This window comes from Leptodactylus fuscus, chromosome 8, assembly GCF_031893055.1.
Source record: "Leptodactylus fuscus isolate aLepFus1 chromosome 8, aLepFus1.hap2, whole genome shotgun sequence".
Taxonomy (NCBI): domain Eukaryota; kingdom Metazoa; phylum Chordata; class Amphibia; order Anura; family Leptodactylidae; genus Leptodactylus; species Leptodactylus fuscus.
Window position 1 is genome coordinate 77,992,925 of NC_134272.1, and position 15,066 is coordinate 78,007,990.

The following is a 15,066-nucleotide window of genomic DNA, read 5'->3' on the forward strand; positions in this document are numbered from 1 at the left end:
GTAAAGTAATGGGCCACATGTTTAACAGACCAGCGGATGGAAATGTCAAATCTAGATTTTTTTTCCAGAAACGCGTTGTCATGAAGGGCCGGGGGGCATTAGGAAATAGCTTCAGTACGGTGCAGAAGTTTTAGGCAAGTGTAGAGAAATGCTGCGCAGTAAGCCTTCAGAAATACAAGGGTTCATCATTTTATTTTTGTCAATTAAGAGAAATGTAAATGCCAGCAGTATTTGGTGTGACCTTTGCCCTTTGGAGGAGGAGTCCTGGAAGTGATGATACGGCCCCCACAGATATAGCCCCGATCTCAACGTCATCCAGTCTGTCTGGGATGACATGAAGCGACAGACGGAGCAAGCAAGCAAAAGATCTGGGCTTAGTCCTCCAAGATGGCGACAGGAACAATCTCTCTGCCCAGTTCTGCTAAAAGCTGTATCAAGAAGAAGGAAAAGGCAAAGTTCACTCCAAATATTGAGGGGATTTAAATTTCTCTTGTCAACATTGACTTCATTGTGGTCATTGACAACAATAATCTATTAACCCTTCTATTTCTGAAAGCATTCTTACTGTGCAGATTGTTTGGGTTTCTGAATTTATTCTCAAGAAGGACTGAGGGATTGGTTATATTATTATATTAGTTATACTTGTAACCAGGAGGCCTTTTTGGCTTGTCAGTGAGGCCTTCTCTCTTCCATGTAGGCCACTGAGTCCGAAGGTATATTCTGAATATGAACAGAACAACTGCATCGGAGCCCCCGAGCCGCAATCTTGGTTGTCAGCTGCGCAATAGTTTCTTGGTATTTCTCAGCTGTGTTTTGCACCATGAGAGTATATACTTACTACACAAGTCCCCCATACACATTTGAGCATATGCAACCAAATCCAGGACTGGCAAACTAACTTATTGTCTATGATGTCCATATGATGTGTATATATAATGTATAACTAGAAGATTTCACTCTTTTTTCGAGGTGCAGAATGGTGGAGAGCGACAGACCCGCACACCCGCGCTGCTTTCTTCCCTCCTTTGCTTGGAATCCCGCCCATATTTACGCCCCCATCCCAGAATCATGACTCCTCCTTCCATCTACGTAGCACTGGGAAAAACAACCGTGGAGGAGCAGAGAAGGGTACGGTATAGACTGTGCAGACGTCTCAGTTGGATGGCGATCCTGTGTTAATTCATGAACTTGATGATTAATAATTTGGGGGTTTTAATGAAATAAACATCTATTATAATTCCAGTCATCGCGGTTGTATCAGCGTCTTGTTATTATGATAATTACAGTCATTAGTTAAGCTATACAGATGTAATTAGTACATCTCATTTACTTCTCACAATCTACTATATCATTGCACTTGGTATATTTGTTTGTTCCTTTGTGTAGCGTCTTGAAGACTCCTTTTCGTTCCTATCATAACTCAGTCGTCTTCGTACCCACAGGTATGAATGGATCTATAAATGGCGGCAGCCCTACACTAGTGACCAGTAACTGCACCTCTGTTTTATCAACCACTACCACTAATAGTCCGGGACAAGTGAAGAGTGCAAGCTCCGGAGCCGGGAGCCGTGCGAGCAGCCAGGAGCAAAGCAAATCAGATGGAAGAAGTGAAAAGAATAAAGATAAGGTTTGGCATACTAGAGGCTTGCACAAAATAGGCTTTGGGTTTTTTTTTTTTTTTTTTTACCATTTGTATTGCATAGATTATGCCAAGGAGAAATGGCACAAAGGAAAGGCCTTGGCCGTACCACTGATTTGGTTGGTATGTTATATAAGAGCTCCACCAAAACTTTTTTTTCTCTGCCCCATCACCTGTTGGTCTATGAGGTATACTGCCCTCATATTCCTACAATCCAGCTTCTTCTCACTCCTGATCAGGGCGGGTTCACATCTGCGCCCCGATCTCCGCTTTCAGTTTCCGTCTTCTGCCCAAGAAACTGGACAGGAGACGGAAACCTGCAGTCATTTTTCAAACCCATTCATTTGAATGGGTTTGCAAAGTGTCCGCCCATGAGCGTTTTATGGTCTCTGCGGCGAAACCGTTTTTTTTTTACGCAGGACTTTGTGTCCGGTTAAAAAGAAACTGTTTCGTAAAACGCTCACGGGCGGAAACGTCCTGTCGGCAGAAACTGAAACTGAAAGCGGAGACCGGGCGCAGATGTGAACCCGCTCTCAGACGCCATTTTGACTTTCATATTTTTCTTTCTCTTTGTTCTGCTATCAATCCCGTGATGCATCAGCAGAGCATCACCTGGGCAGCTAGAGACTGTACTAGATGTGCCTGCTGTGGGGCAGTGTAAAGTCCCATTCACATGATGGAAACTGAAGAAGAATTTGAGGTGGTTAAAATTTTCTCCACTTTCCAGGATTGTGTAACCCCATGGGTTTACTCACTGATTAGCCCCAGAATCTGCATCAAAATCAGCACCAAATTCCATCATGTGAACCTACTCCAATTATCCGTCTCTTTATAGTCTCCTAAAAATAAGCCTATTTAGTTGGGTGGAACATTGATCAGAGTTGCCTTAAATGTCATTTACATTGTGGTGCCAAAAAGTTGTAAATCTTTTTTTGGTCAGTTTACAAAATGTTCTCCTTAGAAATCAATAGGAGTGATAGGTATTCATCAGTATAACAGGTTTCAGTTGATTTTCATTAACATGAGGAAAGGTGACAACTTGTTCCTGACATCTGCGGCTTTTATGCTACGTAAAGTTTTCCCAGAAAAGTGTTTCTAAGAATAATCCTGCCTGTGCATACACTGGCCAAGGACACATCCTCCCCCGGCAGACCCCTCTGCCCACTATACCATTATCTAGGATCGTTTTGCATTTGATATTGATCATTTTACATTAGTAAAATTCTGATAAAAACATCACATTATATTTTCTGTAGCAAAAACAAAGGAAAAAAACTGTTGAAAGCTCCAGCTCCAGCGAGTCCGGGTCTTCATCCGATACATCAAGTGATGGAGCCAGTAGCAGCGATTCTGACGACTTAGAGGAAGAGGACCAAAGCATAGAAGAGAGTGACGATGATGACTCCGAATCTGAGAATGAAGCACAAAATAAAAATAAGAGCAAGGTACAAAATCTTAATCTGCCTTATTCTACATAAGGGGTCTTGCATCCTTCATTTGTGTTTGCGCCATTGAGGAAGAATGCCACCCTGGTTTTTTCATGACTGCGCCCCACTGTACTCTTCAGCTTATTCAACATAAGAACATAGGACACATGGCTATAGAGGCTTTGACTTACTGATGCTATGACAAGATCATATACTCCCTTCGTCTTGAGAAAGAACATGGAGCCAAAATTGGTTGGTCCCATCTCTGTATAAGGCTTCTTGACAAGAGAAAATCTTGCCTCAAATGAATAGTCAAGTGGCACTCACTAAACAAGTGACCAAATTTACTAACTTAGATTACAATATTACAAACTAAGGTTACATTCATATCTGCGCCAGTGTTCGTCTGGTGCAGAGTCCGTCTAAAAAGTAGGAAAATTGCGGATATCCAATGGATCCCATTATAACCAATGGGGTCTCTCAGAATCTGTTCGGCTCAAAGGATGCTGATTAGAGATGAGCGAGTACTGTTCGGATCAGCCGATCCGAACAGCACGCTCGCATAGAAATGAATGGACGTAGCCGGCACGCGGGAGTTTAAGCGACCGGCCGCCGTCAAAGCGGAAGTACCAGGTGCATCCATTCATTTCTATGGAGCGTGCTGTTCGGATCGGCTGATCCGAACAGTACTCGCTCATCTCTAATGCTGATGTGAATGCGTCCTTAGAGTAGACAGCCTTAAAAAACGTGTCCCATTTGTATCAGATTTATCACATTGCCATAAGTTGACTGATAAATCTGGCGCATCTTAAGACTCTATAGTATAAGATTCTACCATCTATTAGTTAGTTACTGGCCCTGCACCCTGAGGGGGCCCCAAAAGTCCCTGTATCACATAATAAAATCTAACACTATTCAAGGCCTAGTCCAGCTAGGACTAGATCATTACCATGCATGTGAGTTTATACCGATGAAGACATATTATTTTAGTAAGCTAAGTGATGTGTAAGTGAGAAGCCATCAATCATGGGCATCGCAAGACGATTTATGACGTTCAGCGCTCGTTGTGCTACTTGTCTGTTGGTCCATTAGCAAACAAATCAATATTGAATTTAGCAAATTCCCCTGATAATGCACCTCCACGGGCTCCAAATGGTTAATCAATTCTCTATCATTTGTTAGTTAACTTCTTAATCCAGATCTGTGAACAGGGCTCAGGCCGACAAAGTCACTTAAAGAAAATGCAACATAAATTAATAACACTTGACCTTTCTGTGAGCCTGATCTGATGCTGAAAATTTAATCTAGGAAATCTCTAACCTAAAATTGATAGATTATAATATTTTCCTAATAACCAAATCGGCTTTAACTGAGTGGTCCTATGAAGACACCAGAACCCAATGTGTTGCCTTAACCTATCTATCTGTGGGGCCAGAGTGACATACTGGTTCTGGTGACACTAACCTATCTATCTGCAGTGCTGGGGTGATATACTGGTTCTGGTGACAGTAACCTATCTATCTGCAGGGCTGGGGTGATATGCTGGTTCTGGTGACACTAACCTATCTATCTGCAGGGCTGGGGTGATATGCTGGTTCTGGTGACACTAACCTATCTATCTGCAGGGCTGGGGTGATATGCTGGTTCTGGTGACAGTAACCTATCTATCTGCAGGGCTGGGGTGATATGCTGGTTCTGGTGACACTAACCTATCTATCTGCAGGGCTGGGGTGATATGCTGGTTCTGGTGACACTAACCTATCTATCTGCAGGGCTGGGGTGATATCCTGGTTCTGGTGACAGTAACCTATCTATCTGCAGGGCTGCCATGATATGCTGGGTTCAGGTGTCACACTCCCTTTAAGTCTTGGAAAAAAAAATTCAGTGTACACGCACTTGATGTGACTTGTTCAGCCATAATTCTTTCTTTTGTGCGAATCCTACAGGCCTGAAATGCTGAATAGTCCTAAAAATGTAAGAACCTTTTTGATCACATGTGGAAATAAAAGTTCTTTTTACTGCTGTTTGTACAGGAGCTATTCCGGGGGCCGGTGCGAGGCGCGCAGCTGTGTATTCGTGTCATTATTCTTTAAGAAATATGACATTTCCTTTATTTATTTTTAGGTGCTAATTCATAACATCCCTGACCTGAAAACAGATGGAAACCAAGTGGAGAAGTTGCCGGAAAAACGTGTACACCAGCAGTTACCTCTTGTTCCCGACTCCCAGAACCGCTCACCATTCCAGTCCCAGCAAAAACATCCTCAGGTTTTGTCCCAGCATCTTCCTTTTATATTCCAAAGCTCTCAGGCCAAGGAGGAGGCTGTGAACAAACACACAAGTGTAATACAATGTACAGGACTGGTCTCCACTACCAAACCCACTAGTTTGCTTTCTCCATCCAATAAGGATGTAAGCTTGAAGCTTGGAGCCCCCTCTTCTGATGGACTCAAACCAGGGAACAAAAATACCTCTGAAGAACCCATGCCACAACCCAGCGACCTGAGAATTAAAAGGGTAAGATGGTTTACCTTTTAGTTCTTATTTTTTGTTATAAATTTACATTTCCACTCCCAAACATGTAGGGGCAGGTTAGCAATGTAAGGCCTCGTTCACACGGGGCATGGTATTTTGGTCCTGATTCTGATTCGGGAAGCCGCGGCTTCCGACAGTCGCGGCATGCCGCTCCAGAGTAGGCCCAAATGAATGGGCCTAGTCCAGAGGGTGCTGTCGCGAGGTGGACGCCGGGGCTGACTCAACCGCAGAACCCGCCTGAAGAAAGGACAGCTCGCTTCTTTTTTACGTGAGCTGGAACATACCACTCACGGAAAAAAGGAAGATAGCGGTCTACATAGACCTCTATTGTGCGGGGGCGGATTCTGATGTGGATTTGGCGTCAGAATCCGCCCCCTCTTGCCCCGTGTGAACGAGCCCTCATGTATAGGATGTCTTTTTTTTTGCTCAGGCTGATATGTGATGTATACCGGACGAGGCTAGAATTTGTCTCTCCGATAGTCAATGAAAAAGAAAAAATTTAGGTCAGTAAAAACAAAAAAAAAATTGGCCTCGTCCTGAAGGGGTTAAATATAGCATGTAAATTTACCTCTCAGAAAAAAAATATAGTATAGGGATCAACAATCCCAATATCAAGGCGTTCCACATGCAAATCTTATATCTAAAAAGGCTCAAAACGCGTCAATAAATTAAAGAATTTAGGAAAAAAAATCCAAAAAGGTGAATCTGGGGTCAGAGTTGGATTAAGACCTGGAATTCTCTGCGTTCTATGCGGACCTGTGCTTTGTAAGTGATACTAATACTTCTTACCTGAAGACCCCTTGTGGGTTTCTAAAGCGATGTTTAACTATAAAATGACTTGTAAATTCGGAGAATATATTTGCTCTTTGTAGCTCTTAAAAATACAAATGTTAAAACCGCTGCAACGCCGCGAGATATCTATAACCGCGCACTCCCTTTAAAATAGCTCCGAGATTCCTGCTGTGCCCTTCAATGTCTCACAACAGGACACTTGGTGAGCATAGGAAAAATAGTATCTTACACGGAAAATGGGTATTTCAGATATTTTCAGCACAGAAATTTCTGCATGTATTAGTCAATGGTCGTAGAAGATAAACCAAACACTGAATTCATTTTCATGAAAATGCGGCTCGTGATTTCACCGGGGGCATATAGCTGAGGCCCGAGGCGCAAAAAACCTCATAAATGTTTACATTTGCCGAAGAATTTGTAAACTGCAATGTCATGAAGATCTTCTAATCCCTTAGATTGGACAAATGTACAGGGTTTAGATGCCGATGGAGACCTCGAGCCCTGTGGCCAAACCTCGGCTTTATTTTCATAAGTCTGTATAGTATCTTTCCTATGTAAGTGCTGCAGAGTGTCTTGGGCCTACTTAAGACGATCGGACGGTGATGCAAAAGGTAAATTTGAGCAGATCCCACAAAGAGGTGACACGTCTGAGCCCTTCCATAAATGACTTTAGAGGATCAACGGATCCCAAAGCATTCACCCCATGCTACGCAAATTCCCGTGTTCATTTTAGTTCATATCTTATTATACAGAAAAGCATTAAAAAAATCAGAACTGACTTCAAATATTATCGTCTGTAGTACAGGAAAAACGTACAAGTAAGGCCCCACGGAGCGAGCCATGGCCAAAAAGTGCTGCAGAGAAGACGCTTTTTACAGAAAGTCTGCAGGGTTTTCCTTGGAAAAAAGAGCCATCATGGCCGATCTTCAGGCAGATTCTGTCCAAACCTCCCACTGCAGTGAATGGGAAATCTTTCTGCTGACAGCAAGATTAGCAAGAATCCGCTGTGTGAACTTGCCCTTAGTGTGTGGTTGCAGATATCGCAGTAGAACCGCCCACTGGACTCTTTAGTCTGCAGAGAGTAAGAATTAAACGTAATAATTTACAAGTTATACTGTATCTTTTCCCACAATAATATGTATCAATCTGCTCAGCTCCTCCTGCTCTATAACCTGCAGATAGGACACTATATACAATCTGCTCCTCCTGCTCTATAACCTGCAGATAGGACACTATATACAATCTGCTCCTTCTGCTCTATAACCTGCAGATAGGACACTATATACAATCTGCTTCTCCTGCTCTATAACCTGCAGATAGGACACTATATACAATCTGCTCCTCCCGCTCTATAACCTGCAGATAGGACACTATATACAATCTGCTCCTCCTGCTCTATAACCTGCAGACAGGACACTATAAACAATCTGCTCCTCCCGCTCTATAACTTGCGGATAGGACACTATATACAATCTGCTCCTCCTGCTCTATAACCTGCAGATAGGACACTATATACAATCTGCTCCTCCTGCTCTATAACCTGCAGATAGGACACTATATACAATCTGCTCCTCCTGCTCTATAACCTACAGATAGGACACTATATACAATCTGCTCTTCCTCCTCTATAACCTGCAGATAGGACACTATATACAATCTGCTCCTCCTGCTCTATAACCTGCAGATAGGACACTATATACAAACTGCTCCTCCTGCTCTATAACCTACAGATAGGACACTATATACAATCTGCTCCTCCTGCTCTATAACCTGCAGATAGGACACTATATACAATCTGCTCCTCCTGCGCTATAACCTGCAGATAGGACACTATATACAATCTGCTCCTCCTGCTCTATAACCTGCAGATAGGACACTATATACAATCTGCTCCTCCTGCTCTATAACCTGCAGATAGGACACTATATACAATCTGCTCCTCCTGCTCTATAACCTACAGATAGGACACTGTATACAATCTGCTCCTCCTGCTCTATAACCTGCAGATAGGACATTATATACAATCTGCTCCTCCTGCTCTATAACCTGCAGATAGGACACTATATACAATCTGCTCCTCCTGCTCTATAACCTACAGATAGGACACTATATACAATCTGCTCCTCCTGCTCTATAACCTGCAGATAGGACACTATATACAATCTGCTCCTCCTGCTCTATAACCTGCAGATAGGACACTATATACAATCTGCTCCTCCTGCTCTATAACCTGCAGATAGGACACTATATACAATCTGCTCCTCCTGCTCTATAACCTGCAGATAGGACACTATATACAATCTGCTCCTCCTGCTCTATAGCCTGCAGATAGGACACTATATACAATCTGCTCCTCCTGCTCTATATCCTGCAGATAGGACACTATATACAATCTGCTCCTCCTGCGCTATAACCTGCAGATAGGACACTATATACAATCTGCTCCTCCTGCTCTATAACCTGCAGATAGGACACTATATACAATCTGCTCCTCCTGCGCTATAACCTGCAGATAGGACACTATATACAATCTGCTCCTCCTGCTCTATAGCCTGCAGATAGGACACTATATACAATCTGCTCCTCCTGCTCTATAACCTGCAGATAGGACACTATATACAGTCTGCTCCTCCTGCTCTATAACCTGCAGATAGGACACTATATACAATCTGCTCCTCCTGCTCTATAACCTGCAGATAGGACACTATATACAATCTGCTCCTCCTGCTCCATAACCTGCAGATAGGACACTATATACAATCTGCTCCTCCTGCTCTATAACCTGCCGCTTACAGATGGGTCTGGTACATTTTTAACTGAGCTAGTTATTTGGTTAAGGCGTTATAAATAGAGTAAAGCGTTAACCATAGATTGTAAACCACCATCGGAGGATTGGCGAGTCTCCTGTGATCAGGACATGGCCGTTACACATTCTTGTATTCATGGCAGTGACTCAGTAGAAGACAATATTTAACCTGAAACGTTGGAGCATGAAGTCATTGTTTGTCTCATGTGAAGTCTTCGGAAATCAATACAAATTCCTAAGGGTTTATTCGGGTTCTTAAAAAAAGGAATGCTGGACATTTTTTTTTCTTCAGGAATTACAAGAATGTTTTAAAGTCTCAGCTCAGAGTTCATCTTGAAGAACATTACCATCTCTGTCTGCAGACACAGGGACAAGGCCAGGGAGAAGTGAGCGCTTTATCAGATCGCCCTTTGTCCTCTGCCAATAATGCAGAAATCTACCTCATGACGTCCTCCTATTACCAGGCGGGTTCTGTGCCGACACCACGCTAACCCGGCCGCTTGCAGAAACTTCTCTCAAAATGGGAATTATTTACTGAGGAAATGGCTGTGTTGCCTTCACGGGCCCCGACGCCCTCATCAATCATCTCAATAATCTCCACAGATAATGACTCTTGAGAAAATCATCTATTCAGATAGTATACGAGACAAACTGAATCTGACATGGTGTTACCTTAAATGACCTCATAGGAGACATTTGGTGTGTTAGCCCTAACAAGAGCTGCCCTGATCAGCATTGTCGAAATCAGTAAGGAGGCGAATCCACACCAAGTACAATCATGTCCGGCGCACAGGCTGGGAATTCAGAGCCAGGAGTCATTCATCATGGCAGATATATGTACGGCGGGGGAATTTGTATTATTATTTTATTTTCTTACAAGTGCTTGTAGTCCAGATTTTATCGGAATGAAATGTCTTCAAATGTCTAATGACAAACCAAGGCATGATCTATAGTGCGATATTGATGGATGGGCCATATCATAATTATTGGTGGGTGATATACCTGCTACTCCTGAGACTAAAGGGACTCGCTCCCCTTCTTCTGTTCCCCATCGCCTGCTGTACAGGGAACTGCAAACAACCCTCTTCAAGTCATAGTTGACTTAGGCCCCATGTAGCTAAACACAGCTGAAGAATGCAGTGAAAACTTTTTTTTTTCGGAGCAATTTTCATTGCATTTTTGCGGCATGTTTTCTTCCCCTATGAAATCTATAGGAAAAACATTTATAATTGTGCAGGTAAAGTTAACATTAAAATAAAGTTTTTAAAATTGTAGCTTTTCTGCTACTCTTCTATTCTGCAGTGTTTGGATGGAATTAATGAAATCTCATCTCATTCTCTTTGCCGCTACTGTGCTGCCTTTCCTCAATGTGGTGCTTAGCCCCATGGGGTTTTCCGGCCGCTAATGCATGTTTCGTACAGATGACCTGTCCACAGGATCTGATCTGTGGGGTTCTGATACCCGGACCTTGTAGAAATCCACTGATCTATCTGCCTACAGACGTCAGAAGCTGCAGCAGTGGTCAGGGAGCAGAAGCAATCTGCTCCTATTCAAGTAATAGGACTGAAGCCACGGCTCTGTCCACGCTATAGTGCTGGTTTCTCCAGCTCCAATCCTATTATGCTTGGTTCACATCTGCATTCGGTATTCCGTTCGGGGAGTCCGCATGGGGATCCCCCCCCCCAACAGGTCTGTGTGCTGTCCGCACGAATCATGCGGCAGGAAAGGAGATTGTGAACTACTTTCCTGTCTGCATGATCCCTGCAGAGATCTGGCGGCAAGCACACAAACCCCATTGTAGTCTATGGGGTCTGTGTGCTGTCACTGCACACCGTTTGCAGTTGCGTTCGGTATTCCGAATGGAATACCAACACAGATGTGAACGAGGCCTTAGACTCACCATGGCAACATGTGGAACCTTAATTGCTCTTTCCAAAAACAATAGTGACAACTTTTAATGAGAATGTTTCCATTCATTGACAACAAATAGAGGTCTTGACAATAGAGTGGGCCTGAAGCATGAAGGATATTGGAAAGTTGCCTATATTTTTGTTTTGTGATGATCACAATGAGGTTAGGGGTTCATACCTGACTTAGGCATCGGCCGTCTGTCCACTTTATCACATGGCATTATCACATGGGTGGGATAGTTGGTTTGCTGTGAATTTGCCTTTGGTGTATTTTTGTGCCTATACATGGGGTTAATGCGACTGCAGCCTTTGCTGGTAAATGTTTATAGATCCTGCGTTCATCGCTGTGTAATATGTTGGCAGGTTATGAATGGAAAATTATAATTCTAGTAATATTTGTGTTTCACATTCTAAAATCACTGTGAAAATGGGATTTGGATTGTCTTTGCCAAATTCATAAGAACTGAGCTCACATACTTCATTTCTAGGATGACGTACTATATGCTTTTTTTTTTTTTTTTTTTTTTGATATTCAACTTTGCAAACATTTTCATTGCTCTAATATTAGCAACTTGGCAAGTAATCTCTCCAAGACATCCTACCATTGTGTCTACAGAACCTAAACAGACCTATGTGTTTCTATGATAACAGACTACAAGCAAACCCAGTGTAGTCTGATCCTGTATCAAAGAGCTAATCTTCACACAATGCAGAATCTGTAACAGCCCCCAACTATAATGCATCATTTATGATAGTGGTTTCTTGGTATGATGAGGACATATACTCTTCCCCTTAGTCTTGTAACCTTCCACCCAACATCGAAGACCCTTAACCCATTCAGCATACTACTTAGGAATTAGTGGTAGGGTACATATGTAGCTATCAGAGAATTGCCAGCGCTACGCTATTGATATAGGACGTGTATCTTGGTCTCTGACGTGTTTGTTCAGCTACATACTGGTAAATATTGCTTTGTCTTCCACTTGCCCCATTCGTGGTGGGTTTATATAGAGGACGTGGTAGATGGACCTTTGTCAATCTTATTGTATTTATGGATATTTTTTCTGTTTTCATGCAGGATCACCACAAACAGACATTCCCTGCACAACTAAACAAGTCACAGGACGGCTCCAAGCACCAGAAAAAGACAATTGTATCACCGCCGGTTTCCAGTCCCATGTCCAACTCTTTATCTCACAAACCCCATTCCCTAGAGAATAATCACTCCAACCCCTTCTTAACAAAAGCTCTGTTGGGAAATCACCAGCCAAATGGAGTCCTCCCTTCTGTCATCCAGGATGCCCCCCTGGCGCTTACCACCAAATCGAAGCGGGAACATAAACTGGTTGACAATATCACGGTCTCCACTAGTGCCCAGTTTTCCACTCCAATCAATCTGAGTTCCTGTGTTAAAAAGAATTCATCCAGCAAATCGGCCCTGGGGCCAAGCGGCTCCCCTTTATTACACAATCTCTGTAAGGAGAAATCTCTGGATAATAACTCACCAGCAATAAAAACGCCGCATCACGTACATGCTGCAAAGTCGCTACTGGACAAATTTCGAGGAACGGACTCTGATATTCCCAGCAGCAAGGACTCCGATGACTCCAATGAAGAAGATGATGATGAGGATGACGATGAAGATGATGAAGAGGAAGACGAGGATGATGAAGATGATGATTCAGACAGTCAGTCTGGTTTGTAACCTACCTATATTTAGAAATTTGCTGTCAGTTGAGGGAAATGACATCTCTGTTATTATACACCTACATGGGACTCGAGCTTAAAGGGATCCTACCATTCAAACACAATTTTTTCTCATTAACACGTCAGAATAGCCTTAAGAAAGGCTATTATTCTCCTACCTTTCGTTGTCTTCTCCGCGCCGCCGTTCGCTTGATATCCCGATTTATGTCGGTATGCAAATGAGTTCTCTCGTAGCACTGGGGGTGGGCCCCAGCACTCAAACAGCACTGGGGGCGTCCCCAATGCTGCGAGAGAACTCTCTCCAGCACCGCCTCCATCTTATTCAGCAAGGTCCTCTTCACGTGTCTTCTTCCAGCGCAGGCTTCAGACTTCTAGGTCTCAGGCCTAGGGCAATGAGAAAATGGCCATGAGAAAATGGCCGCTTACCAAGGCCTAGAAGTCTGAATCCTGCGCTGGAAGAAGACGCGTGAAGAGGACGTTGCTGAAGAAGATGGAGGCGGCGCTGGAGATTTCTCTCGCAGCATTGGGGACGCCCCCCAGTGCTGTTTGAGCACTGGGGCCCGCCCCCAGTGCTGCGAGAGAACTCATTTGCATACCAACAAAAAACTGGGTTTCAAGCAAATGGCGGCGCGGAGAAGACAACAAAAGGTAGGAGAAGAATAGCCTTTCGTAAGGCTATTCCGACGTGTCAATGAGAAAAGATTGTGTTTGAATGGTAGGATCCCTTTAACCTAAGATTTAGGGCCAAAAATATGTCTTTCCTAAATTGGTTGTTCTATGATTCATTATTAAATTTTTTGTTAGATTGTGCAAAAAAAAAATTTAATTCAATATTTCAATCATTTACAAAAATACTCCTGTGTCCAGATATTCCAGGTAAACACTTGTCATAGTCCCCTCTGCTGTTGTTTTTTCCTATGTCCCATGAAAGCGGAAGTGGTGCTCACCCGATCTGTGGGGGTCCCGGGTACCAGACCACTACTGATCACACATTGATGACTTATCCTAAGAATAGACCTTAAAGGGTATCTTCGGTTATTGCATAATCTCCAAGACTGTCCAGCACCCCATTGTGCAGTGTCCAGGATTAGAAAACATAGATGCTTTGTTTCTGAAATGGCACCACACCTGTGCATAGGTTGTACCTGGTATTACAACTCAGCTCCTTTAAAGTAAATGAGACTGCAATACCATGTATAATATGTTGATGGAAGAGAGCAGACATGTTTTTTTTCATCCTATTCAATCCCTTTAAATTTAGTGTTACCCAGGGGATAAATGGTGTTCAAGGGTTTTGCAGAAGAAAAGGGAATATAAATTGATATGATAGCTCTTAGATTGGACTTTATCATGCTTGGTAAAATGCCATATTTAATGCATGTACATAAATGTAATGGTTCTAACAGATAGTGTAATAAGGTTTAAGCTATGACAAGGTAAGTCCTATGAAAGCAGAATACATTGATCTGATATGTCCTCTGGTCCATGAAATTGCTAAAGATGATAGGAGTAGTTATCAAGAGACAGCTGCAAGGCACAGCTTGGGCGCCCGTGACAGACAGTGTTACCATGCCCACCCCATACCGTGCAGATATCTAAACACCAGCCGGCAACTTTGACTTGTTTTTCTCCAAACAGAGTCCGACAGCAATTCAGAATCTGATTCTGAAGGATCAGAAGAAGATGATGATAAGGATGAATCTGACTCTGATACCGAAGGAGAGAAACTCAAGTTCAACAAAACGACCCCTGCAAACAGCACAGCAAATAGTATCGCAGCGCACTCCACACCCCTGAACCTGCAAGTCATGAAGAGTCCCAGCTCTGCCCCGGCCGCCCTGTGCCCTGATACACCATCCTCCGACTTTCACAGCTCCTCTGCTACTCTCAGCCCCAGCACGCCATGTGGTATCTAATCCTTTGCTATAGTCTTCTCTAAGCATGCTGAGTCTCTGCCTCAGAATTACTATGGGTTGCTTTACTGTAGGATGGCTACATGCCCATGTGCCAATCTCCCACATTCCCCTTGCCAAATGTTGGCAAGCATGAGATAGAGCATGCTCACATAGCAGTGGAGAAATGTGCAGAAATCTGAGTGATATTGCAGCAATTCTTTTTTTTTTTTTTTTTTTTTTTCCAGCCATCTTATAGATACAAGTTCTTAATGGGACACTCCAAGGAAGAAGAAATACATTAAAAATCATATAGTGTTTTGCAATTGAACCTGTCACCTGCTATTTTCTATATTCA

At 43.1% G+C, this 15,066-nt stretch overlaps 1 protein-coding gene across 19 annotated transcripts in view; it reads left to right on the forward strand.

The window, feature by feature from the left end:
* Positions 1–15,066, forward strand: part of BAZ2B (bromodomain adjacent to zinc finger domain 2B) — a 126,234-nt gene that overhangs the window by 69,498 nt on the left and 41,670 nt on the right. For 13 of the 19 annotated variants that reach the window (XM_075284430.1, XM_075284429.1, XM_075284441.1 and 10 more), the window contains 6 exons: positions 970–1,128; positions 1,443–1,627; positions 2,896–3,084; positions 5,191–5,583; positions 12,188–12,806; positions 14,455–14,724. In XM_075284430.1, coding sequence (XP_075140531.1) covers positions 970–1,128; positions 1,443–1,627; positions 2,896–3,084; positions 5,191–5,583; positions 12,188–12,806; positions 14,455–14,724 — 1,815 coding nt within the window. The remainder of the gene's footprint in view (positions 1–969; positions 1,129–1,442; positions 1,628–2,895; positions 3,085–5,190; positions 5,584–12,187; positions 12,807–14,454; positions 14,725–15,066) is intronic. The other 6 variants (XM_075284433.1, XM_075284435.1, XM_075284449.1 and 3 more) reach the window with 2 other exon arrangements.